The sequence below is a fragment of the Prunus mume genome, linkage group LG6 (assembly GCF_029339155.1).
Source record: "Prunus mume cultivar Tortuosa linkage group LG6, ASM2933915v1, whole genome shotgun sequence".
Lineage (NCBI taxonomy): Eukaryota > Viridiplantae > Streptophyta > Magnoliopsida > Rosales > Rosaceae > Prunus > Prunus mume.
Window position 1 is genome coordinate 9,982,751 of NC_142703.1, and position 27,666 is coordinate 10,010,416.

The 27,666-nt window shown below is 37.2% G+C and overlaps 4 protein-coding genes across 5 annotated transcripts; all 4 read right to left on the minus strand.

Moving 5' to 3' along the window:
• Positions 1–1,143: 1,143 nt before the first annotated feature.
• On the minus strand, positions 1,144–4,081 carry MUR3 (Exostosin family protein). The gene is made up of 2 exons (XM_008237362.3): positions 3,941–4,081; positions 1,144–3,795 (listed from the first exon to the last, which is right to left on the minus strand). Exon 2 carries the CDS (start codon positions 3,364–3,366, stop codon positions 1,495–1,497), a length of 1,872 nt encoding a protein of 623 aa, XP_008235584.2. The 5' UTR covers positions 3,367–3,795; positions 3,941–4,081; the 3' UTR covers positions 1,144–1,494.
• A 3,550-nt stretch (positions 4,082–7,631) lies between these two features.
• LOC103334402 (uncharacterized) lies at positions 7,632–8,258 on the minus strand. The gene has a single exon (XM_008237361.2). The coding sequence runs from the start codon at positions 8,113–8,115 to the stop codon at positions 7,693–7,695; it is 423 nt and encodes a 140-aa protein (XP_008235583.2). The 5' UTR covers positions 8,116–8,258; the 3' UTR covers positions 7,632–7,692.
• A 251-nt stretch (positions 8,259–8,509) lies between these two features.
• LOC103334569 (NAD(P)-binding Rossmann-fold superfamily protein) lies at positions 8,510–12,513 on the minus strand. 2 transcript variants are annotated; one of them, XM_089054908.1, is made up of 13 exons: positions 12,329–12,513; positions 12,146–12,242; positions 11,489–11,553; positions 11,177–11,262; positions 10,977–11,061; positions 10,822–10,892; positions 10,345–10,476; positions 10,147–10,262; positions 9,885–10,008; positions 9,733–9,801; positions 9,338–9,458; positions 9,009–9,203; positions 8,510–8,814 (listed from the first exon to the last, which is right to left on the minus strand). In XM_089054908.1, the coding sequence occupies exons 1-12, from the start codon at positions 12,420–12,422 to the stop codon at positions 9,064–9,066; spliced, it is 1,200 nt and encodes a 399-aa protein (XP_088911034.1). In that variant the 5' UTR covers positions 12,423–12,513; the 3' UTR covers positions 8,510–8,814; positions 9,009–9,063. The 2 variants fall into 2 exon arrangements, with proteins under 2 accessions (XP_088911034.1, XP_088911035.1); XM_089054909.1 differs by having other exon boundaries at positions 9,002–9,203.
• Positions 12,514–13,258: 745 nt separating this feature from the next.
• On the minus strand, positions 13,259–21,698 carry ABCC5 (multidrug resistance-associated protein 5). Its single transcript, XM_008237360.2, has 12 exons — positions 21,364–21,698; positions 18,899–21,158; positions 18,445–18,765; positions 18,276–18,362; positions 17,228–17,923; positions 16,951–17,115; positions 16,128–16,422; positions 15,402–15,616; positions 14,889–15,194; positions 14,554–14,617; positions 14,207–14,446; positions 13,259–13,877 (listed from the first exon to the last, which is right to left on the minus strand). Exons 2-12 carry the CDS (start codon positions 21,005–21,007, stop codon positions 13,765–13,767), a joined length of 4,611 nt encoding a protein of 1,536 aa, XP_008235582.2. The 5' UTR covers positions 21,008–21,158; positions 21,364–21,698; the 3' UTR covers positions 13,259–13,764.
• Positions 21,699–27,666: the final 5,968 nt, after the last annotated feature.

A 27,666-nucleotide genomic window follows, 5' to 3' on the forward strand; every position in this document is an offset into this window, starting at 1 on the left:
TTATACTATAGAGTAAAATGATAACATTACGTAACAGATGGTGGTGCTTAAAATATTCTCTTAATTCTTATGATTTTCATTGTCAAATTAAACAAACAAAATGCTCCTTATGACCCTTTTTTAAGTCAAAAAGAAATTACAATGAGGATTGACGTATCAAATTACTTTACATGAAACATAGAAGGGAAGATTGAAAAACCAAATCGCAGTATTAGAGAAAGAGTGTCGGAAGCGAATTTGGGACCATATTTGGGTGTTACAATATGAACATATTCTCAGCAAATTTTAATTTTTTTTTTTTAAAATATCACCAAAGAGTTGCATGTGATGAAAATAAAAATAAATTACTTAACTAAGTTGGAGTGATTAACTCTAATTTGTAGTTTGTCTATCATACTAATGGACCGTTGCATTCAAACGATACTAACTCGATTATCATATTGAAATTAAATTACCGTTTATATATAAATTGGGATCAAAATCGAATTAAGAGTGGCCCAATCAAAAGGCCCAAACTCAATTTTAGCGGCAAAATTGTCGGGGAAAGAACATGAGTCGTATAAAAGGAATGTTTTTGAATATATACACGCAGAAGGCAGAAACCTAATAAGAAAGTTGCTGCTAGAGCTGTGTGGCTTGCATCAAACTGAGGAATGCCCTAAGAAAGCCAGACAAAATTATCATTGTTTTTCATGTAAGCGGGAGAAGCTGCCCTTCGGACCAAAACTCAAAAGAAATTTTTGGGACTTGAAGAAGATGGAGTTTGCATGCATAGAATAGAACAGAGAAATCTAAATTCTGAAAGAGATGATGGGTTTGGTTTTGTTTGTCAATGTTGAACATCCTTAGCTTTGTATCAGCTTAACTTTGGTAAAACCTGTGTTAAACATCTCTTCATACTCAGCTCTTTTCACAGTTGTTTTCAATTTCTTCAGAGTCAATTGAATCATATATGGAAAGGGTAAATAAAGTTATACACAATTTGGTAAAATCTGTGATCCTAAAAAGTCGCTCAACTTTGGTAAAGATAACAGATTTGCTAAATTTTGTGCAGAAGATTAAGCTTATGGTATCAAAGCTCTCCTGTAACAGATAAAATGAACTGTATGTGGGCAACATCATACTTGAATTTAGTTCGTATGATAACATAAAGGGCTAATAATTACTCATTTTTATTTCCTGTAAGATGATAAGAACATGAAAGCTTGGCTAGACTACATCACAAAGAATAACTACCAAAAATTACACAATGCAGAAAGTATAAATATCAGTATAGGAAAAATGCACTAGAAGCAGAAACTATTTGTATGTTTTGGATTTGAACAAGAATGTGGGTCTCTGGATATCTTGATGGTGAGTTCTGTGATGAGTGTTCATGACAAGGAACCAGCAAGAGCCCATACCTGCCCGAACAAAATGCAGGAAGGCACATAGGCTAATCTGTTGTCTTCAGGCATTAGCCATTGGTGGAATGGATTCCTTATTGCTGTGCTGTTACCTACCTGATGATTGATGTTGTCTTTGTTCATTATGCCAAGAATTTTTCGCAGCTTCAGCAGATGTCCCACCAGAATCTCCCTCGCCATCCTTTGGCTTTGAGAAGAAAGGATCCCATTCATGAGGTCCTACCTCACGTTGCCCCTCCTCCAACAAAGCATACTTCCAACTGTTTTCCTCAATAAAGTTATCATCTGTACGACCTTCAAGGATGTCCATCCTCAACTTTGTAACTTTGTTAATAATTGCTTGTACAGAAACATCAAAGGCATCTTTAAAAATCCCCAACTTAGAGCGGGGATCAGCATATACCAGACTTGGAATAAGTTTAATAACTTCCTCCCTCATTTTCTTCACCTTTTCGGGAGGAATTCTTCTTAGCGTTTCCTCAATGCTAACGTTCCTCTTACGAATGTCATTTTCTGGGATGAACACTGAATACCTTGTATAATCTTTTGGGAGATGCCAAGTATATTGTGTGTATGCTGACCCAGGATGGAAGAAGACAGGTATGCAACCAGCCAACATTGAATCAAAAGCAGATCTACGTGTGTACGAATCGCCCTGTGGTTGCAGGCAGAAAAGGGAGCTCTGAAACATCTGCATTATACTGCTTGGAGAATGACACTTGCTTTCCCCAAAATCACATTCCAACAGCTTGCCAACCTTTGAATTCCTGCATTGATCAATGATCTGCCCCCTAATCGACTTGGGATTGCCAGGACGTGGGGCACCAGCAAAAGAGAAAAGCCAATCACGCTTTAATCTTCTCATGCGCTCCTGCCAGATGAAAACATCAGCATCTTTAGCTGGATGGAAGTATGTGGGATATGGAATACCAAAATCATTAGCATTCCATGGGCTAGATTCGACCACAAGCATGGACATATTCTTAGCAGCTGGTAAAAAGAGAAGCTTGTTACCCCAATCTGAATCTTCCTCTGAGAGTCTCCTAAAATCCCACGTTATCCTTCCTGCAACAAGAAAATGGTCTTTGCCACCCATAATGCCCCATTCTGGCCTCTTCATAAGCCAATCAACCAGATCGAGTGAAGCCGCATCCCTCCTTGATATATTGAATCCCCAAAGGTACCGGGCAATGTCAAACCCGGCATAAAAGGGAACAAAAATAGCTGCTGCGACAGATGAATCATTTGTCAAGCACTCATATTGCTTCATCCGATTGCTAAATATGACATCCACGGCAAACTGATTCGTGGCATACCAACCCGTATCCCCAAACACCCCCTCAGCATTCTCAAGTGGAGGACCAAGTCCAGCATTAGTTGTGAACTTGCACATGTTTGTCCAAAGGCTTAAACTCCTACACTCCTTCAGCATATCCTCATTAAACCTCGGGGGAAGGTCATGCACATAAATATATCTCCCACCACATGGATCATTCTTGTCTTCAGCAGTTCTCAATGCTTTCATGAATGGATATTTCTCCGCTTCATGAATCTGGATGGCTTTTGCAGGGGACTCAATGGTAGGGGTTGATTCCGTGTTTTGGTTGTCCACCTGACGATCATCGGTTACACGGGTAGGTGCCGATACAATGTTTTGGTTGTCCATCTGATGATCACTGGTTACATGGATAGGTTTCGATTCAGTGTTTTGGTTTTCTATCTGAGGATCACTAGTTACACGGGTAGGCTTCAATTCTGTGTAAACTGGACCGGCTTGTAACTGTAATTTGACAGATTGATCTACGGTACTACCTCCAAGCACAACAAAATGGAAGTACAACAGTAACATCCAGAAGAACACAGACAATGAGGCCAAGAAACAGATTCTTGTATTCTGACTCTTTCCTGTCCCCTTCTCCATTTGCTCGGATGGTACACTGGTCGGAGAGCGGCGTCTCATTGGATTCAAACTCCAATCAATCAAGCAAGCATCGAATTCCCATTCGAATTGAAATCCCGAATCCCCTCAATCAATCACCAAATTCACACACAAAACCCAAATCCCAAATCCCAAATCAACTCAATCAATCACCAAATTCACACACAAACCCAAATGCAGAACCCTCCACCCCAATACTTACACCAACAAGACTATACCAAAACAAAAACCCTGACCCTTTTTTCTGAACGCACAAATGTGAGCTTATATTCAGCTCCCAATTACAAAAGAAAGATTCTTTTTTTCTGTTTTCACAGCTACAACTGAAATAGAGATTTCAGGAACAAATATTTAGCTACAGATGTACCTGGGCTAACTAAAATTGACCAAATCTAGAAGAACCCAGATTTGAATTCCACGAATCAGGAGGAATGACCGAGTTGGTTCCATCTGTTAAATTACAAAAAATTAAATTTAAAAAAAAAATCAGTTACAGGTTGTCTTGGAGTTAAAGATACAAAATTGACAAACTTTTAAACATGAAAAAGGTCGAAGAAAGGAATGCCAACTAGTGAATTAAGAGAAAGAGACTTACAGAGGTTTTGATTTGCCGAGAAAGATCAAGAATTTTATGCAACTTTGTGCTGAGGCAGAGAGAGAGAGAGAGAGAGAGAGAGAGAGAGGCAGAGAGAAATGAGAGTATAATATGACTATGAGCTCGCAAGTCGGAGAGTCCAGATATGAAAAGGTGGCGCACGTTAGCAGCGTAAGCCGGGTGTTGCGTCATGTCGGTAGCCGGTAGGATTTCGCCGCGTGGCATGATGGGAAAGCCGTGTCGCATTGAGGAAGGTGATGTCATTCCTCGTCCCTCAAATTGCGTTGCATGAAGTTGAAAATCCCACGCTCTTTTTTGGCACCTTCAAATCCAATTCTTTTTTTTATTTATTAAAATAAAACTCTTTTTTGGTTGAGTGAGAAATGTTAATTTGGACACGTGGAGGTCAGTGAGTGGCTGGAACAGGTGAGTCTCAAAATGTTAGGGTGTGAAAGAGGAGACTTATACGCAGATGGTAACCACGAATGACACTAAGAACACATGGAATCTTGTCATTCTTGATGATCATGAATAAGAAAATTTTAGAAAAAAATCAATGTTTCCGAATTTGATATTTTAGGCTCCATCATAAATTCATAATTGCAAGAGCTACTTTATTCTTATTAGCGAAGGAATTTTGAACAATCATCTCATTTGCTAATCATAGTTGATTTCCAATAAGGAAAATGACATAAAACGTGCCTGTCAATACCTATTGATTTGGAGAGAGAGAGAGAGAGAGAGAGAGCAACCAATTTCTTGATGGAAAATGAAATTGGGTAGCATACATTTTGGTGTGATTTCATCTAGTCAGCTTTTATAATGGTTAAAAACGCATTATGACTTATAAAAGTGCTTTATAAAGAAGTATATATTACGTTTCTTTATAGAGTACTTGACATTTTAATAAAATATTTGACGTGTTTCTAGTAAAAATGTCTATAAAGAGAGCACTTATGAGTATTTGATAAAAATAAAATAATAAAATAAAAGCACTTATGGTGAGTACAAGTGCTTCTTACAAAAGTAGTTTCAAACCAAGTTCTCAATTTACAATCTATCAGATTGTGTGCAAAACTCGACTTCCAAGTGAAGAGAGAGTGATGTAGCGAAGATGGCGCTGTCTCGAGGCTTGGAATCATGGAACCATGGCTGTCCCAAACAACCCTTTTTCTCCTGCATCTGCATGTGACTGACTGGTGACTGGAAGGGACAGGATCCATCTAATGAGGAAGCTTAATTGGATTTTCTTAAGCAAATCATGGCCTTACTCTCTATCTCCACACTGCTCCTGCCCAATCAAGGAAAAGGCTCATGCATGGTAAATTTCCACTTTGCCCTAAAAATATCTATTTTATTTACTGCCTTCTTTACTCTAATGATTTTTAGATGCTCAACACAGGTAGGGTTTATACATATATATTCTTTATAATAATAAAAAAAACAAAAAATCCATAATTGCATTCATAATTTAGTTAAAAAAGTAATTAGTCACAAAGAGTCAATACAAACTAGCCATAAAAGGGTCATTACAATAACGGAGCGGTCTAACATCAAAATTAAAACAATCTGGTGCGCCTCCACTAATTACGCAAGATCGAAAAAACTCTGGCATAGACATCCCAACTAAGATTGCAAACTTAAAAAAATAAAAAAGAGATAAAACTTGAAAAAACTAAGTCATAACAATACAAATAAAACTCTCACAAATGAGCAATGAAAAGCTCTCACAAAGGAGATGTGAAAAGCTTTCACAAAAGAAAATGTGAAAACTACACAGGGAACCTAAAGAGTCTCTGCAACTTATTCTAAATATAAAGAAACCACAAAAAGAATGGTGGTGAAAATCCGACACTGAAACATAAGTGGAGATCCGACGCTGAGACACAGCCATCTGTGATGGTTGGATGAAAATCACAACAAAATGAAGACAAATAGGGAAAATCATTTGTCTCTGAAAATGAGGGAAGAGGTGAAGGGAGGAAGAAAAGAGGGGAGAGGGGAGGAAGAACACTGACTTCCTCCCTCTTAAAGTGAAAACAACTCTATGAGTGTTTTTTAAGAAAAAAGGGCTTGGGGTTTTTTAAGAAAAGTCGCTTAGAGCATTTACAATGGGCTCCCTAAACTACCTCCTTAGACAAATTTTAGGGAGGAATTGTAAAAATGCAACTCCAACCACGCTCCCTATCCACCTCCTAAAATAGGGAGTCCTCTAGGAGCTCCTAAATCTAATGAGAGAGAAAGGACTCCTAGTGACTCCCTATAATTTAATGCTGCTTTATTTAATGAGTATTTCAAACATTTATTTAATGCTAACCTTTTTTATTTTATTTTTTAATAAAGATGGACCAATCAAAAAAGAGTTATAGCTCTTATAACTCTCCAAATTAGGGAGTATGGTTGGAGTTGAAATTTTTTAGAGAGCTCCTAAAATAGCTTTCTTATATTCTTAGCCAAATTTTAACTAAAAAATAAAGAGCATCATTGTGGTTGCTCTTAGGCAATGTGGTTAGGTGATTACTTTTTGTTTTCTTGCTTATTATACTTACAGATATATGTTTCATTTTTAGCAATGAACATGGTGACATTGGTCTAGGGAAGCACAATCATTGGGAGCTGCGAAAGGGTAAAGGAATTCACAATTATGACAATGATACCAACAAATAATTAAACACCTTTTTCTAATTTGTTTGGTCATTGAACATGTTTTTAATTCGAACTCGAATTCAATTGGTAATAAAATTATCTTTCGTCACCTAATTAATTACTTTGTTAAAGGTGGAATATCCTTTTAATCATACCATCATAACCCATAAGCAAGATTCTCCATTTCTACTATAAATTAATCACATAATTAAATTGTTAAAAGGCCTAAGATACAAGGACTAGTGGTGGAGCACAATTTTTCTCACCAGAGACAAGAAAAGGACTGCTGGGTTGAAGTGACAAAATGTGCTTCATACATACAATAAATTATTCTCCTTTATCCTCAAGTGTATATGTAGGTAGGTGGTGGTGAGGTCCATTATTTATTTATTCAAGCAGCTATCGGCTAGCGTTAAGCCTGCAATTACATCACAGCATGTAAGGAAGCTCTTGTCTTCTTTGTGCTGGAGGTTGGGCATCATAATTTTAATATGCATGAGAGTGGGCAACCACTATACATCTCTGTGAGTCTAACCACACAACACAAGGGATCTTTGTGTCCTGTTTGTGATCATCTTCATAGATCTAAAGATCTGGACCAGGGAGAGAGAGAGAGAACACAAGTTTCTTTTCTAGAGCTCAAATCTTGCCAAGTGATCCACTTACATAAATAAACGATCTCACTTACATTACATAGATAAATGATCTCATATGAGTTTTACTTAACGTTTACGAATGTTTTCTTATGCTATTATAAGAGAAGAGATAAGACTCACTTACATTTATAGATAAGTGATCCCATCCCACTTGAGTTTCACATAACATTTATGAAACTTTCTTGTACTATTATAAGGGAAGAAATGATACTCACTTACATATGGTATGGGAGCTTCACATAGCGTTTACGAAAATTTCTTAAAAAGAGAAGAGATGAGACCCACTTACATGGATAGGTAACCCATGTAACAGAAGTTTCGTATACATATGTAACAAAAACCTCGTCTTCCTTTTTGGATAGACTAATCTCTATTAACTCAGAAAAAACTTGGTTGCAATGAGAATAGCTTTTCTACTTAGGCTAAGTTGATGTTTGGATAAGTTCCACTTCACAAAAAAGTTAGCATACAAATCCCAATTTCATGGACATAAAATGAAAGGAACAAGATGAATGGGAAAAATACATACAAAAACATGGGACAAGACCCTAGCTGCTGCTTCGAAGCAGATGGGCTTTCCTCTTTCTTTCTCTTTCTCCTTCTCTTCATCTTGTTTCTTCTTAAAGATTTACCCAACTTCACGTCTCCAAAGAACAAGTGAACTCCTGGATCCTTCATTTTCACACAACTCCCATCCAGAAACGAATTGTTAGCTCCCTGAACATTGCTGTTTATGTAGATGTTGATGCAGCAACAATCACCGGAGTGCGTTTCAGCTCCAGAGCCCGGCCATATGAAAAATGCTGCCCCGGTGTTCTTTCCTTCTAAGTTGATGCGTTCAAAGAAGTCATCATGGCCTGCATTTGGCTCCATAATGCGTCTGATGAGTCAATTTGGCTCCATCAAGATTTTCTTCAGACTACAGTTCCAAATCATGCTTCTTGCTTCCTTGCTTGCATTATGAGTTTGGCATAAAGACTTTCCAAGAAAAGCAAATATTCTTGTTGAATGACGACTTTAAGCCAAACTAGAATTTTAAGGAGCAAATTGTATTTGCTTCCTCAGTTAGAAATAGTGCTGCAGATCCAAAAAATATCAGAAATGAAACTCTTAAGAAGTTGGATTATAATACATTTCCATCTCAGAAGTTGGTCGTCGCTTTTTTTTCTTCTTTTCCTTTTCTGATAATATTATTTTCTTGTTTTATTATGCATGGAGTGTCTTTGATATCATCAGGATGCAAAGAAAACTATAAAATATAGAATGGTTTGCACTGCTGAAAATAGAATCTATCAATTTAATTTATAAAGGGTAGAATTAAAGCCAACAAAACTCCATCATTTTCCCATCCCACTACTACAAGGATATTAAGCAAAAAGATAAATAAGATACATCAAATTCCCTTCATGGCTCAGGGCTTATGAACAAGTAAAAAAGATGCCAAATATCTTGAAATTACAAATGGTCGAAATTCAGTCAAATGTTACAGATATGAAAATCATAAAAGCATAACTCTCCATATCTTTTATTGCTTCCTACTTTTTCTCAAAAGAAGCAACCTCCTCTGAAAACCTGTGATTACCAAGAATATAATCATCAGCAACCCCAAAAAGCCCATGTAGATCATCAGAATGGGCGCAAATTTGAAATAGAATGGGTGTCGACCTTCACATTATTAATACATTTATTCTAAATGCCACCAGTGAGGGAAAAGGGAAACAAGAAAAAAAATTATATATATGAAACAGAAGTCTTGCACCTCAAACCTGATTCAAAGTTTCCAAGTGGGTTGCACTCCTGGACTTAAAAAGCCTAAGAGACTCATGGCCAAGCATCTGGAGACACTCTTTCACTGACTGTAGAACCATAATTCGGGCCACCCTTACGATATTGGATAAGAAACTCAACAGGGTAACCCTTCAGCTTATGGGGCACAAGTCCAAGATCACTGAAAGTCAAAGCTACAAAGTCCACCACAAAATTAAGGAAAATGAGAAAACTAACCAATCATAGACAAGAAAATGATGAAAAAAGGAAAAAAAAGACACGGGGAAGAAGGAACTACGCGCCTCATCCTAAAAATTATTGAACTTACAATTTTCTGAGACGACTGTATCTGTAGCTTGGGCAAGGATTTGATCTCGGTTGAAGATTTCAGGATTAGGTAATGGAAATGGAACTTTATTTAGTAATATTTCTCGAGGCGCTGCAATTGCCTGGAACATTCAAATTCATAAACAGTTGAGGTTCAAGTAAACATTATTGGAAAAGGCATACATAGGCATGCAGTTAGCTCATCTGGCATGCAACTAGGACTGGGAGACCAGGCACTGACATGGTTATAAATATATCCACAAGACATGATAATGGAAAGAAAATGTTGAAGACACACCATTACACTTTCTATTTTTTGTTGGGGGTTGGGGTTTGGTACTAGTTGCTATCATTCACTCTTGGCATCCATACACATTTGCATCGTTACATGTTTACCTTTGCAATTGGGAGAGGAACCTTCATGTAGTGAGGCCATTCACGTATTGTCTCAAACATTAGCTCTGCCTGCAGTTTTTAGGTTCTTAGCAAGAGAAAATTCCACATTGATGCAACAAATTCACATAAACAGATGAGAAATTAGTAATTACCAATTGATGCACTGTAAAGACCTCAGGCCCACCAAGTTCATAAACTTTTCCCATGCTGGTGCCATCATCTTTCAAGGCTGCCACGATTGCCCCAGCAACATCAACAACATATACAGGTTGGATTCTGCGTGGAAGGTATTACAAGCAAAATATCCAACGAGGGTTTAGAAAAAGGCATGCAAGTGCACGATCAAAGTTGTTATTTTACACTAATTTAAAATTTAAATTTAACTAACTTCCAATTGATATATTGAAGACATACTTGGTAGATCCATCCCCAATAAGTGGAAGAAAGCCATATTTCTTTGCAAAAAAGGCCCAGCGATTCAAAATTCGGTCCTCCGTACCAATCAACACAGCAGGTCTCAAAACAGTGGCCTATTCATGAAAGTGAGTGTTAGACACTATGCTCCTGAAATAAACATATCAACATACAAGAAACCAAAGAAAATGATTCTACCTCTGGCAATTCACGTAATACTGCTTCCTCTGCAGCAGCTTTAGCCCTCAGAAATCTGGAGGGTGATGAGGAAGATGCCCCTAAGCAAGACACTTGAATAAATCTCATGATACCACCATGTTCCTTGGAAATCTGCATAAAAATAAAATATTGAAGTAAAAAAACAGTAGATGCATTACTACCAAATGAAAGAGGGGGAGAGATCCCACAAGACCCTTCTATAACTATCTTGAAAGAAAAGTTCAAATGCAGGCTTTACAGCAGCATCTCAGACTGCAGCTTGTTAGAGAAGATCATTACACACAAAATATTGTCACTGAGACAGAATAATTTTGACTAGAAACACTTTTTTTACTCCCATTTTTGTTAAGTTTGATGCTTTGTGAAACCAATTTTTAAGAGAAGCAGATGGCACTAGGATCAGAAGCAGCATAAGAATGACAAATAATGTTGTGAATGTCAATGCAGGATGCCTACCGTTGCCAGTTGTTCGGCCATGGAATGATTCACTTCCTCAAAGCTAAAGTTTCTTGTCTCATAATCCCTCCCTGCCAAGCTACAAAGTGTTCCTTCATTGATTCCAAAGATTTAAATATCTTTAACATCTAAAATTACAATTGAAGAATTTATACCAATGAGATTGATAACCACATTAGCTTTCGCCATGACTGCCTTAATTGAATCTTCATCTCTCGGATTGTATTTCATAGGTACTATCTGTGTATGTGAAATGTGAGAAGATCAGCAACATGATAGATTGAAGAATGGAGAACAAATGCATTGCCGGTCGAGAAAGAATGTTTAACTATGTGAACAACACAGGTTACCCTACCTGTCCCAAATCTCCCATCAACTTCAGATGACGATGGGAATCCTCAGAACCACGGAAAGGAACTAACACCTGACTTCCCATTTTGGCTGGCAGTGAAGTAAAGAGTCAGCACACACATGCATGAAAAATACTATAAACACTTTTCTATCTGTCTTTTTTAAGGATAAAAGATTTAAAACGTATTTTCACAGATCAATTTCAGTCCAACAATCTCCTACCAGAAATGTTCTCAATGAAAACAAGCACAATCGAAATAAATGCATGCAGGTAACAATGCCACCAATTAAAAGCATTTATATACAGTTAGCTCACCAAGTTGTTGTACAAGATAACGACCAAGGAACCCTGTAGATCCAAAAACTGCAGCAACAATGCCACTGAAAAAAGACAGATTATTTTCCAAACAATGTAAACAACAGAATTATGGGACAACGTAAAATTGCAAGCCCAATCCCTCTCAAGTGTCTAAATTCGCAAAGTGAATAATTTCACCTAAAACACATTATTCAATGAGACCAACATAATGTTTACTTTCTAGATATGAAACACAATGGGAAGAAATACATCAACAGATTCAAAATCTATGTTGTCTAGGTTTTATTTTACTAATTTTTTAATTCAGAAATGAGAAGCTTGACTCATCTGTGTAGTTAAACCATTAATAGGACATTATGTTCACCTGGCGCAATCGTAAAACATTTTTCTCACAAGACTTGAGCTGGTAGTTAGATTCTTAGAAGTTACATTCCATTTCCAATGAAAATTTTAGTTACTAATGCAAATGTAAGAGATAAAAAACTATCCTGTCCTAATAGAGTAAAATCAATTTCTGACAAAAAGTTTGAACTTTTCCTATATTTTGCCAGAAAACAGAAGGAGCAACAACAATCTAACCCTTTCACTCTTTAAATTTTCTACCTTTTCCAGACTGAAAAATGCGTAACTAGAAATGATAAATTGGAGTGTTACCTAACAGATGATCTTCCACCTGTGCCCTTGCGCACAAGGTGCCCCACTCCCTTAGTGGCGAGGGTAGATCCGTACTTCGGACGATCAGCTCCATAATCTACAAAATTGACAAATTGAAACATTAACGTCACGAACTTAGGGAGAATCAAACCCTAAGAAATGAAGAGGAAATGGGGGGGTTACAGTGATCGGAAACAGGGTAGATTGACTTGAGCGACGAGATTGAAGACGAGGGAGTCAGGTATTGGTGCCCGACACGCTTCGAAATGGCCTGCATCGCTGCTCAGCTGCAGTTTTCAGAGAGAACAAGAGAGAAGAACCTGAGCGAAAGAACAAGGACTAGGTGAAGAAGATGGAGATGGTGCTGATTTGGGCATATGCTATTGCTTTGTGATGCTGTAAGCTTTGTTTTTGGGCCCAATTTAGATGAGAGCATGATTTGGCCTGTAGGATACAAATTGGGCTCTACAAATGACCCACTTGTTTGAAAAGAGGTTTTTTTTCCAGATAATCAAGGGACATTATTGCCCTTATGATGACAAATCTTGATTTGTTTGGCCAATTTTTGGTTTATGTAATTTGAGTCAAATTCTAGTTTAGGTCAGCAAGCTACAGTGGAAAATTTTCCAAAATTGAAATTAAATGGAGTAAAGTATAGTTTAGGGACCAAAGTGAAATTTGGCCAAACTAGAGGTAATGATTGTGAAAACCGTTTTCTTGTCAACCAATCTAATATGTTAGGTTATCAGACTGTAAATGTGAACAGTTGATTAGGGTTTTGTTTGAACTGAGTGTATGATAGTTTGACGACTTAACATGATCACCAACTTGATCATGTTAAAAGAGTCTTTAATTTGAGGTGATCATGTTAAAACAGTCTTTAATTTGAACACGTAATTAATTTATGATGAGATCCTGATCCTGTTTGAAAGTAATTTTATAGGTCAAGGATCATGAGCAAAATACCTGATATATTTTCTATCCGGCCGATTGTTTAATTTTCTACAGAATCATGCATGAGCATGGTCATAGTGTCATAAACCAGAACAGAGTTTATAATTATATGCAAGTTTTCAATTTTCGAGTGAAATCCATTCAGTGCCAAAGGAAACAGGGACAAAATGTGGAATTATGATATTCTAGCACCAGGGTCTAAACATTCTGCTGTGGAATAAAACATAGACTCATTTCAGACCAAAAACATTGACTAATCCAGCTGCACCTATTGCCTAACTAAATAAATAGGCCTACTCCTTCAACTAGAGACTACATTATTCAACATGATTAAACACAAATATACCCCCCATCTCTGCCTCTTGTAATTTATTACGACTCTCACCATCCCAACTTATTTGTCTAAGTACACTGACCGTGAAAGAATTCCCCGATTTGGCTTGGGGGATGAATTAACCCATAATCACTGTAAATTAGAAACAATTTTCCTCCAATCGGGTTTTGGAATGATAACATGACATGCACCTTTATCCTTCCCATTATCTTTCAACTTCCCGAATGCAGCAGCAGCCGCTACAAACTTGGTGGCATCAACTGTCTCATTTTGTAATCATCTGCTCTTGCTGTTGCCTTTGAATCAAAGGTTCTTAGCCATGACATTGGAATCAAAAATCTGGTATGCCACTAGACCTTGATGAATATTCTGTTACCAATTTTAGAAACATGGATGATTTATCTTCTAATAGCCTTGTAGGAGTATCAAACTCTGCAACTCGACCTGCAAAAACATCAAATATGGTGTTTAAAACCTCCCCCCTAAGCACCAAAGAATAAACTTTCTCAAGGAAATGCAGAATCATGTCACCAGAATATCCAGTTAATGAGCACTTGCAATACATGAATAACTTACTGAAGTTGAGTGCCTCACTAGTGCACATAAAGATTCAATATCTTGCAAAGAACCGTGTGCAAACTCTTACATTTTCTTAACCTATACAGATTATGGATTAAGAGAAGGAGCTTATTTTTCAATCATGACTTCAGACTATTTTTCTACTTTTTGATGAATTCTGTGTGCCACCCTTCAAAAAATGCAACTGTACGTACCATCACTGAGTACCAGTACAAGATCACTGTCAATTACGGTTGGGATACGATGTGCAATAGTACACACAGTGCAGTTCTTAAACTCTGTTCGAATAATTTTCTGAATGAGATTGTCTGTGGCTGTATCAACCGACGCTGTCGCTTCATCAAGTACCAGTATTTTTGCTTGCTTAAGCAATGCCCTGCCCAAAGAAACAAGTTGTCGCTGCCCCACACTCCAATTATCTCCATTTTCCAGCACTGCAATTTCAACATAAAAATACAACTCATTGGTAGCTACACACAAACCAAGACATTCTAATTTCCTTTATTTAGAGAGTCAGATGGGTAAGAGATTTAACTCGCACCTGGTGTATCAAGCTTTTGCTCTTTTTCACGGATTATATCTCCAAGCTGAGATTTGTCAAGTGCCTGTACCGAATAAATCCAACCCTAGTTAGGAACTATGTGTATAATACATGTGTGTGCAAATTCCTAAAAAATACTTTAATTTTCTGTATACTTTTCAAGGATCAACATAGACTTAATACAAGGACCAGTATTACATTCTGAACTAAAATTTGTTGATAATTATATTAAAGAAAACCCCCTGCTGCTTAAGTAATAAGAAAATTACATGAATTGCGAAAAATGTAGTTTGATTCCAAAATGAAAAGGATAGGATATGCGACAGTAGTCAAACCTGCCAAATTTCATGATCCAAATGCTCTTCAAGGGGATCAAGATTGCCCCTAATGGTCCCTTCAAATAAGGTAGGATCCTGGGGTATGATACTGAGACGGCTACGGAGATCATGAAGGCCAATCGTTGAAATATCAACGTTGTCTATTAGGATCCTCCCCCCTGCTGGTTCAATTAGTCGAAATAATGCCTGGATCAGAGTAGATTTACCACTTCCAGTACGCCCAACAATTCCAATATTCTTTCCACCAGGAAAAGTACAAGTTACCCCATGAAGGACCACAGGAAGATTTTCCTTGTAACGAACCTTCAAAGGAAACAAGGAAGAAAGAAGCAGGACTGTTAGCATTTTGCAATCCAATTGCAACATAACTACACATTATTCCTAAAATTAAGCATAAGCATAACAAAACCTATCCCCGTAACAAAGAATAGGCACAACAAAAAACTTACCCTTGACATTAATTACAAGGACATGTAAAGATAACATGAAATTGAACTGCAGGCAGCATACCTTTAAATCAACCATTTCAATTGTTCCATTCTCTGGCCATGTACATGGAGGATGAGAATCCTCAATAACAGGTGGAGCTTCACTTGGGATTTGACTGTACTGATAAATCCTTTCAATAGAAATAATCTTGTTTTCAAGCTTGCAAAAGCTAAGTATCCACCGTGATAGGCGTGCATTCAAATTCAGGCCATATGTCACAGCAAGGCCTGCCATGCCTTCATGAAAGAACCAATTATCATTAGATATGGCATTTTGTCATAATCTGTAAACTCTACTCTATCATCTTCCCATCAAGTCATCCAATCATTTGAGACTTGAGTTTTAAACTATGTCAATACCAATCCAGTTTTCAAACCTATTCAGTATTCTAAAGCTAGCAGAAAGGGGATTTCTTTTGCTCTACAAAGCACATCGAAGTGCGCTACTGAATGAAAACTACAACAAATTAAAATGTAAACAATGTGTTTATAAGATATGATGGTTGAAAATTATGATCTCAGAGACTCAATCAGGTTAAAATTATAGTGTAGTCATGTCACAAGGAAAATGTCAGCATGAAAGAGATACGATGTCGTAGATACTCCCAGGAGAAGTTCAAAGATTTTTTTCCTGTGGGTGCACACTTTGAAATGCCCATTCTGTGATTCATATTCACCTCATGTTTTACAGAACTCAATTCTCATGATAACATATAGATAACTTTAGGAATATAAGACATAAACTTACTTGGATCGATACTTCCATGAGGAAAGCTCACAAGTAAAATCATGCAGAAAGCGAATACAAAGGTTGAGAGTAGTTCCATGCGCAGACAGAGCCATTCAATAGCTGCAATACTGCAGAAGAATGGACGAGCAAAACAATCAAGAAGATAAAGATTCCTCTTCATGAACCTTTTTTCTTGTCCAAATCCTCTTATCGTGGCAGCTCCAGCAATTGACTCACCAAAAAGATGGATAATTGGAGACTTCTGGATGCTAACAATTCGGACCAGTTCTCTTGATGAAGCCATGTAGTATTTCTGCATCACAGAATGCTTACATTCAGGTGCAATATTTAATAACTTTCAGCAGAAAGGGGAACAGGAAAAAGATCTTAGACCCTTTGAATTAGTTTTCATAACATTAAGTAATTAGCTCGAAGATTCATACACGCAACATGACAAAAAGACAAAAGAATAAGGCTACTCAAAGTTAAGGAATTGATCCAAAAGATTTAAATGCTTTTCTCTGTAGCAATCACTGCAGGCTCCAGACAATGATGGTGCATTAGGACTCAGCGAATTCATAGTTTCTGAATCTTATATATTCAGAAATAAAATTGTAAAAGTAATTGTATTACCCCCAATTATTTGAAGAAGAGATGCAAAGTATTTTTTGAGACCTTATGTCATTAAAGTTCTAAAATCTGATTTATCTACCATTTAGAGGAAATGCTAGAAATTGAATATGATACTAACAGTGAGCAATACCCCTTTTTTTTTTCTCCTTCATTTCTAAATACCAAAGAGTACTTAACACAACAATATCAGGGCAACAAATTTAATTACCTGCATCCACAAACAAGCAATGGCCATAGGAATAACAAGAAGCAAAACTTGCCAGGTAACTGTCGTCATCACACCAACAATACCAATAAGTTGTATTGTTGTTGAAGCGAACCCACCAAGTCTAAAAGGAATATCAAGATCCACCACACTTTGATCAATTGATACCTATAGATTGTAAACGATTCAAAAATTATATATGCAAATGAAAGGAGTTTGTGTAACACGTGTTTTCACAAACAGAAAGTCACATAAATTCCAGCAAAAACAAGAGACTTACGCGATTCAAGATCCGTCCAGCAGGAGTAGAGTCAAAGAAAGACATTGGTGCCCGGAACACACTTCTAAGCATCTTCACAAACAACTTCTGTGCAGCTGCTAGACCAAATGTAGCTACCAAAATAGCTCTAACAAATATAAACCAAGAGCTCCCAAATGCAAGGGCCATGTAAACAACAAGAAGGACCATCGAACTCACTTTCGGTTGGTCTCCTTCTGTTTGGGGATTTGCCCAAGCCATCCACCAACTACTAGCAATTTGAAGGAACTGAAATATTGCTTGTGCAATGATTATGGGTGGAATCAGCCATCCTTTATATGCTGCAGCCATATACGACAAGTAAACCTTCATGCTGACTCTTCCTCTTACCCTTTCCTCTTCCTGGACAAGCTGCTTTTTTCTTGAACGCTTTGCTTTCTTTTTCTCTTTAATTGCTTTCTGCTCTGAAGCTGAGGCACCTTCGTGCACTTCCTTTGCCAAACAGTCAACACTACTGCTAGGTGTATCACGATTTTTTCGGAGTTCAATAGAGCCATCTGCACACAAGCTTAGATCTGAATCTCCTGATGAGTAATTAGGAATATCCATAGCTTCAATTGCTTCGTGGTGAGCTGAGACTAGTGATTTAAAATCAGTTCCTGCCTGTAAAAGATCATCATATTTTCCTGCCTGTATGATGCGCCCTCCTTTAAGAACCTTCAGAGATGGAAAATGAAGGTTACAGAACACTCTCAAAAACACATAAAGTAGATTATATAAAATCAGACATAGGAAACTAAACTGAGAATAAATGAAAATGGAAGGGGAAAGCATGGAAAACAAAAGGAAAAATAAAACTTCAAAAGTTTTGCAATAAATTAACAGAAACAACACAAGTATAAATATACCAAGCCAACCAGTGATGTTACAACCGCTAATGTAGGACAGGCCTTCAAAATAATGCCAAAATATGCTAACTGGCTAACTTATCAAAATAAGCAACAGACTATTGATGCCAATGTGGACCTTTCATTGCAGAAACAATATATTAAAAGTTTGAAGACTATACCAGTATTAAATCAGCAGCCGGCAGAAATTCAACTTGATGGGTCACGAAAATCACAGTTTTATCTTCTAATGCTGTCAATATGTATTCCTGCAATTCCCCCATAATATATATTTAGCCATATTCAAGTCAATTGAAATGTGATATCAATGATACAATTAGCAAGTTTAACCTTAAACAACTCTGACCCAGTGTGTGCATCAACTGCACTAAAGGGGTCATCAAGTAAATAAATGTCAGCATCTTGATAGAGTGCCCTTGCAAGCTGCACACGTTGCTTCTGGCCACCACTCAGATTTATACCCCTATCACCAATTATGGTCTGATCTCCATGTGAAAATAGTTCCAAATCTTTTTTCAGTGAACAAGCATGGATAACCTTCTTGTACTTTGGTTTATCCATCGGGCTGCCAAAAAGAATATTTTCTTCAATATTTCCAGATTGTATCCACGCCGATTGAGGAACATAAGCAGCAGTACCGCATAACTTTACCTGAAATGATATGGTAAGAAGCATTCATTGGGAATTATTAATAGTCAGCCTAAGAAAAACAACTTCATGAACCCGCCAGGAATGAAAACATGAGTTGCAAAACAGAATAAGAAATTCAAAAATACAAACTTACTTCACCGGAGATTTTTGGGATCTCACCAAGGATGCAAGAGAGAAAACTTGATTTTCCAGAACCAACCATTCCACAAACAGCCACACGCATCCCTCTTTCCACTTTCATTTGTATTCCTGATAATGTTGGCCTGGGAGAGGAAGGGTCCCAGGAAAACGCACCATCTTTAATTTCTACTGACGTTTTTGTGATGCCTCTTGGCAGGACAATTGTTGCATCCTCCTGCAACTCTTCCTCCTGCAGGAATCCAGAAATTCGATCAAGGGAAACTTTTGTCTGAGCCATCATTGATACAAGATCAGGGAAATTCCTGAGTGGTTCTTGGAGTATCCTGAAAGTGGCTAGAGCAGAAAGAACACCACCTGCAGTGAGGTGATGACCCAAAAATATAGAGGTACCAAAAGTTACAGCTGAAACAAATATAGGAGAGCTCCAGAACATGAATGTAATAAACGCCTGAGAGTAGAGGGCTTTGCGTAGCCACTTGAACTCCACACCACGCATCTCTTCTAACATCAAACGGTACCTGTCCTCCCAAGCTTGCAACTTGAGAATCCTCATGTTTCGTAGACACTCGGAAGTCTTCCTCATTCTTTCATCCTTCGCAGTCATCAATTTGTCTTGATAATCTTCTTGTATCTTTGCCACAGGAACAGTAAGAACAATGGAGATAATGGTGGCAATCAACGTCGCAACAGAAGCAATTCCAACATTCTTGTACAAAATTGCAAGGGCAAGAATGATTTGCATAGGAAGCATCCACATGTCATGGAGATACCAGGAGTAGTCCCCTATCCTTTGCACATCAACAGCCATGTAATTAACAATCTCTCCACTAGTGTGACTTTGCTTGGCCGTGCTGGAAAGCCTGAGTCCTTTTCGGTATACCATTGCCGTTAGAGCTGATCTTACATGCATACCCAAGATGTCTACCCCGAGATACCACTGCCGAGTCGTTAAGGTCTCAACAAGCTTGGCTGCAAAGAATGTCCCAGCAAGGATATACCCTTCATGGGGGAAAGTCTCTATCCCCCCTAAATAATCGACAAAATAGCTAATCATAAACGGACCAACATATGAAACAAGAGTATTCAAGCCAGCAAATATGGCATTACAAGCTGCCTCCTTCCAAAATGACTTGAGAATTGCCCAGGCTAAAGAAGGCTGTTTTGAAGGATTTTCAGCCTTCAACTTCTCCCAATTTGAATTCAAGATCTTATAATTGGTCTTGGCTCGATCTTGTGGTGCAAGAAGAGGAATGTCCTTGATCTCAAGCGGTCTCTTTGCCCCAGTTGAAAGAAGTGGGTTTAACCAAGAAAGTGTGGCCAAGCTAAAAAGCCCAGCTTCATGATAAGGGGTAACTTTAAGACACCCTGCTTCTTCTTCAAGAAGCAATGGCTCTTGAAGATCAGAGTGTCCAGAAACATGAATACCAGTAACACCCCTAAATGCAACAAAACAAAGAAAGGCTAGGGCTGGTGTCACGGCGAGATTTGCCACAACATGAGAACGGAGGTGTTTTGAGCCTTCTATTGCAAAACCTCTCCCATCAACATATAAAGTGCACAGACAAATCAGAAATGACACAGACCACCAGACCCTCAACAACAGTGGGAATTTCTCAGACACCTTGAATTTACAATGCAGAGCTGCAAAACTCAGCACAAACCAACCTAAGCCTTGTGCAGCTGGCAAGCAAAGCACAGACCAATCCACAACCTTCCCATTAGAAGTTGCTCTTATCAGACCAACCCCATCAAAACCCAACAACACAACTTGTACAAACAACACATAGAAGCAACAAAAGACCGAAAATTTGAAGTCTGTACCAACTCTAACCTCACGAGTTTCAGCATCAACAACACTATTATGCCGAATTGAGCTCGCATTCGAGGCCAAATCGTCTTTAAGGATTCTAATCCGACCCAGACAAACAAATATTCGCCTGGCTGAGATGATGAAGAGGAAGGCAAGAAAGAGTACCAAATTGATGAAAATTGAAGAGAGTTCCAAAACGGGCAGACCTTGCAAAGCTCCCAAAAAGGTAATCGATGATTGCTGAGCTGGTGATGAAGCAAAGGTTCCATTGAGCAAAAGAGTGAGACCCATTATTGAATATAGCGGAACTTGTGAAGGAGTCGATTGAAGAGAGTAAGTCGATGGTGAGCTAAGCGAGAGAGATCGAATCGTTTGACAGAGAAGGGCATTTCACCATCTGGGTTTTGAGATGTAACCAAATATGTATTTGTAGATAAAAGCTCTGCAGACACATTGCACATGGAAACAAACAGATTTGTTTATCAACACGGAAAACGAAGAGAGGTGAAGAGAGAGTAGACGATTCTCTTTCTCTTTCTTCGCTCTCTATTTTCTTTTGTTATCTAGAGGGAACACAACGGGACAAAGACGATGACGAAAAATCAAAACTTCCAATGGAAAAATAACCAAAAAAAATTAAAACAGACCTGAAAATTGATTTTAATGATGTAAGCCGATGGAGGTTTTGCTGAGGCAAGCCTGTGAAGGAGGTTGCCCAACAAGCTCTGCCTCTCAAAACGCAGATTAAACACCAGAGCAAACAAAGCTCACACTAAAAATTGATAGAAAAACGCTAATGGCGACGATAAAGCTTTGGGCTTTAACGTGTAGAAGTCGAGAAAAGAGAGAGTCTTTCTTTATTTTGCTTCTTCTTTTTAACTATGCATATCCATGCCCATCTTGTAAAGTTGTTTATACAGTCGTGTGAGAAAGCGAGATGGAGAAGGAAGGAAGGAAGGAGGACGTAAAAGAGAGTATTGGTGACGGAGGGTAGTTTTTTGGTGAATAAGAAAAGGGAAAGGTTTGTGTGTGTGTTTATTATTAGTTTTCAATTTCAGATTGTGAAATAATGATATGCCTCGATTATTATTTATATGAAAAAACTTGTGCATGTTTTGTTTTGTAGAATCTAGACACACACACATACACACATCTGTGATTTGAGAAAGAGGAGAATGTAGACAACGAATATGTTGGTAATCAAAAGAGTTATTATTATTGACATGGGTTTGCGGGTGTTGATGAGATGACAGGGATATCATCAAACAAGGAAAAATATTAGATTACGAGTAGACCGTCCATTTGTTTATGTTTCATAGAGAGAGATAGATAGAGAGAGCGAGAATGAGTGAATTTTGTTTGTTTACACTTTACAGTGTGTGTTTGTTAGTGGTGTAATGCGTGGTGGTGGTGGATTTCTGGATTCGGAATGAGAATGCTGAAAACGACTGTGATTTGCAAGATGATAAGTTTTCTTTTTTTGGGGATGATTTTCCCACTCCCCTTTTAGTCACTTACATTCTCTTTTGTTTTTTAATATTTTTTTTACTATAAGATAAAAGGGAGTTTAAATAAACAAAAGAGGAGTGAGAACATACAATTTAAAAAAAATGGAGTGTAAGTAGATAAAAAGAGAGTGGGAAAATCAGTACTTTTTTTTTTGGGTTATTTATTCTAAGATTCAGGACATTGGGTTTGAGCACCCCTAGGTCTTGTTTAGTTCATGAGAAAGGAGGCTTGAAATTGGGGAATTAATTGTTTTCTCATGTTTGGTAAGTCAAGACCTGAGAAATAGTTGCTTGGCACATAAGAAAGTAGGGGAAAAAGTGAAGCTCTTCTCCCAACTTGGATTTTATTTTCTCTCATCATGCGAAAGTTTGAAAAAATGAGCTAACATTAAATGCATATTTTTCATGATCATTTTGTCCCCATCAACAATTTAGAGTTACAATATATCATTAAATGCATTACAATTTAGAATTATAATATATCATTAAATACATTCTTTTTTTAATTTAATTTAATATGGATATAATTGGGAAATTATATAAACTTTGTTTTCCATTCCTACTCAAAATAAATATGAAAAATGAAATAAAGTGATATCTCTCAGTTACTTTCCCAACATTACCAAATGTGGGAAATTAATCTTCAATTTCTTATTTCTTGAGAAATTACATTGGAAATTATTTCCCCTCAAATCTGTTCCGTGAACCAAAAGGGACCTTAATTAAGATTAGTGAATGGGGGGCTCATCAGGTCTAACCTAGTAAAAAGGGGCCTTAACTTGTAGACTAGTGGTCTAATGTTCGAATTCCTATGGCACCATGATAGTATTTGTGAAAAAACTCCCTTCCTTTTAATTTAGAGTCTCTCTTGTAACCTAAAAAAATTCACTACTTTGAGTGTGAGAACCCTAAAGATTCTTTAATGAAGGCACCCTAACACCTTAATTAAGATTAGTGAAAATGGGTAGATATAACTAAGTTGGTTAGAGCAGATGTGCTCTTCGCTCTATACCTTGAATTCTTCTTTTTATAATTTAGATTAAATTAGAGTAGAATAGATTGTATAAAAAAATAATAATAATGAAAAGGTAAAACCCAGTGCTGCCCTGTGGTTTGCAGAGAAAACTGACTGCCACAGAGGGCATGAATTTTTTGATTCAAGGGATTGAAATTCATGGGTTGGGGTGCCTAAAGAAAACAGTGTGTTGTTTTTTGTGTTGAACATATCAGGAACCGCACTTATCACCTAGTTTGGCTGCTTCTGCAGTGATGAAGATGATGACAAAATCAGTAAAGCCTTTTCTGGTTTATTAGGAAAGGCATGGCCCCTAGTGGCTGAGGAGGATCAAATTTCTTTCCAGCTGACATGAACATGTGGCTGTGGGGCTGCCCTTGTGCTTTTGGTAACAATTTTTAAGCTGGTTCATGTCTGTGAAGCACTGAAATTGCATGGCATTTCAAAGGCAATACAACTAAGGAAACCTGCATAATTAAAGTAGCCCAAGAAAAAGGGATGCTTTTCATTCTTTATTATAAATTAAAGGGTAAAAAGTAGGTATGTGTGTGAATTGAAAACTTCAGATAGAGAATCAAAACTGTTCATTTTGGATTCTGTAACCTTCTCAGTTATAATTTACCAAAAACAAAAAGCTCTTTTTGAACCAAACAAAGTTCCTAAAGTTAGTGCTACCCAAGTAATTAACCAGTAAAGACAGGAGCAAAACATGCTTAAAGCTCAGTGTTTATGCTTTGTTTAAACAGTAATTCACCACCTGCCATTCAAACATTTCGTCTCTAAAACCTACCATCTTTGCATGGTATCCATCACTAAAGAAGACCATAAACATGCTTCAACTTGGAATTCAATTCCTTGTCTGATTGATGCTGACCTGAGCCAATACAAATTCTGAAGAGCTGTCAAACTCACACAAACCCCCCACCTAGTTTAGACCAACAATTTTCAACTAAGTCGGCACAAGTGTGAACCTCAGCTATCTCTCGAAATTCGTAGACTTTCATGTAATTCTGATCACTAATTAATTTAAAACTAGATGTTGATTAACTTTTTTAATCCTACATTTAACTTCAAAAAAGAAAACCACCATTGACCATTTCGATCTTGTGACTACAATCTTTCTCGTACTGTTCACTGACATGTATGTCATGAAGATGAAGCTGTGTTTCTTTTTCCCAGAAATTCTAATGGCAAGTGGGACAATTGTTTTAATATATGAATAATATGATGAATGATTTAGACAAAGTGAAGGTACAAACGATATTGGGGAAAAGGAATATAGAACTTCGGATCTCGGATGCAGGGATTAATGTTTTTAACAACTTGAGCTAAAAGTCCTTACTTAGAAATAGGTATGTTAATGACAACAATTAGGGACAAAACTTTGTTAAGGGTTTTGACTCAATGGGCTGGTTGTTATTTAATGATGAGAAGGTCCATGACTCAATGGGCTGATTTAGAATAAACAGGAGTTTAAATATTAGCTCTGGCTAATCCATATGTAGCTGGCCAGCAGCTTCATCCAGCTGCATTATGTTGGATTTGGACATTGCTTCGGCCTCATGCTTATCCAAATAGTTGACCTACTTCTTACTTATGTCAAAGACTCAAAACAAAAGTATTGATCACTATGAAGACATATATTGCATCAGAGAGTCCATGTCAAGTATTGATCACTCAAAACAAATGTTTGGATACGTTCTATTTCAAAGAGTAATCTAGACGTGTCATGACGCCACTCAATCAGTTTAGCATTGAACTCCCTTGCGATACTAATACAATTCAGCATCTCATAGTAGAATTAACAATGAAAATCGATTACTTCTAATCTCGATCATTCTAATCTACTCATCGGAATACCTTTTGTAAATTCATAACACTTTGCGCATATGCAAATGCTTGTGCAAAAACAAAATTAGGTTAAAAGTTCAATATGAACTTCGGCCTCTTTAGATTAAGTAGGCAATGCCATTGGGCTTAGATAATCATGAAAACCAAACTTAATTTCTTTAGCTTTCTTTATAGTCGACAATGAGAGATGACTCAAATCCATTGTCGGTAGTTATAATTAGGGATAATGATGACTCAGATCCTGCACGTATTATGGCCACTGAAAGCAGCCATACATGCTTATTTTTACTTTCTCTACAATTATTATGTACGGCTGAAAAGACTAGGTGTACCACAAGGTCGGTCCAACCCCAATGGCTTAACCTTTACACAAATGTTGCCTTTGAATTATCTTCCCCCAAAGTTATTATGTACATTTGGGGACCAAGGCTAAGTGGGAGCAGACGAAAATGGCAAATGTGATGTTGATAACTTCTCCAACATACATTGCACATGTCGCAAATGACGCACAAAGGCCAAAGGGGATGGGTGGGGTGGGGCATGCTATCTATCTGTCAAAAGAGTTTTGTTTGCAACAATCACGCGAATGACTTTCAACTGTTGATCAATGTTGAATTCATTATGTACTCTACCTCAATAAACAACTAACAATCATTTTCGTCATCTGCATTAGTCATTCTCAACCACGATGAATATGTAAAGTAGGTAACATGCCTGCTAGCTATCGGTCAAAGGATTTTTTTTTTTCCAATTATATTGATCGGAATTCATTATAAGGCCTACCTCAATAAACAGCTAACAATCATTTGGTTGTGTTCGTGTGCGTAATTCTCAACCATGATGGAGGTGAAGTCGGTGACGGAATTTATGGTTGAGAATGAATATGTGGATATGCAAGATTAACATTTATCATACCATTTCATCAAAACCTAACAAACAAATGTAAAGAATGATGTGGATCCTTTTTACCACTAAAAGAATGCACATTTGTTTTTCGGGTTTTGAAAAGTTTAAGGGTAGGACAGGCTACCTATTTCAGGGCCAGGACATACTAAGGTTTCTTTGAGAACTTACAAAGGGGATCTTAGCCCCTTTTTTATTTTTATAGATACCTACCAAGGGAATTGTTGGTAACAGAATTCAAATCTAGAGGTTGATAACGAAGATAATACATTTTTTTTATGACAAAACAATGTATTGAATCTGATGGCTTAAAGGAAAATTGTGCATTGTCTGCGATCCATTATTTTCGTCGAGCCATATAAGTGCTAACATATTTTATATTCCCGTTGGGTTTTTAAAAGAAAAAATAAAAGAAATCAGATTCTTCCCATGTCATGTATGCGTGGCAAAAGCATTTTAAACAAATGTTTTGTGTTAGAAAGTGTGTCGGCCAGAAAAACAGATATTCCATACATGCTCCTTCAACCAAAACAATGTCAATTTCCACTTTATTTTGGAATTCGATAATTAACCAAGGCAAAAAAAGGCTTTTTTTGACACAAAGGTGATATAATTTTTATTGATGAGGAGTGAAAACAAGTACAAAATAATCGGTCTATGTCTTCGAAAAAAACCGGGCAAAAAAGCTATAAAGTATCCTATTCAAAGAAAAATCTTTGAAGGTTGAGAATTGAGATATTACCAGAGCTTTTAAGGTGGACAACCAATTAATGATACATTGAAAGAATTTTCTACTTGGTATAGCTGAAAATAGGATGCAAGTTTGTTCAAACCTTTCCGACCAATGATATTTTCGAAGTCAATTCAAGCACATTTGCAGATTCTATAATATTGGGCCACACTTTAGGTATAGGGATATAAAGGTAATTAACAATGAATATATAAGATTTAGACTGAATATTCTTGATGAAGAGTTTGGCCAAAAAATATTCCAAAGACAAAAAAAAAGTGCCTTTAGCCCTAAGAAGTTGGGAGGACATTCCAAAAGGAGATCTTTGTAGTCAATCTCACACTTCCATTACCAACTTCAGATATGGAATATTTCCAGATGATGCTTCTCAAATTGGATATTCTTGAAGAATAGAAAGAAGCATCACCATCCTACAATTCCTATCTCCCCCCAAAAAACCAACTTTATGCCTTATCCCTTAGAAGTTGAGGACATTCCAAAGAGACATTTTTATCAATCACTGAAAATGACCAGTTTGGAGTTTGGAACATGTTCCCTTGGCTCATACCAAATAGATTTGAAGCAGAGCCAAGAGTTGCTTTTAGTATCTGTCACACTTTGTGATCACAGAAGCACAAGCATCTCATTTGACCAGTGACCAATATTCAGTATTAAGCTTGAAATTTTCTTATGTCCCTCCACTTGCTTATAGATCATATTGCAATCGAACTTTATGCTCCACAAGATTATGTTTTACTGAGAATTTTCTCATCTTTGTCTCCGTAAAATCGGTCCATAAGATCCGAGATAAGGCAAGTTGAGGAATTTATTCTCTGTTTTAAATCAGTGCATATGCTAAGCAGTATGCCAAAGGTAAATTTGAATTCTCTTTGTGCCATTTTGGGTGGTGCAGAAATAAGAACCTGAGCTTATACTTTGCATG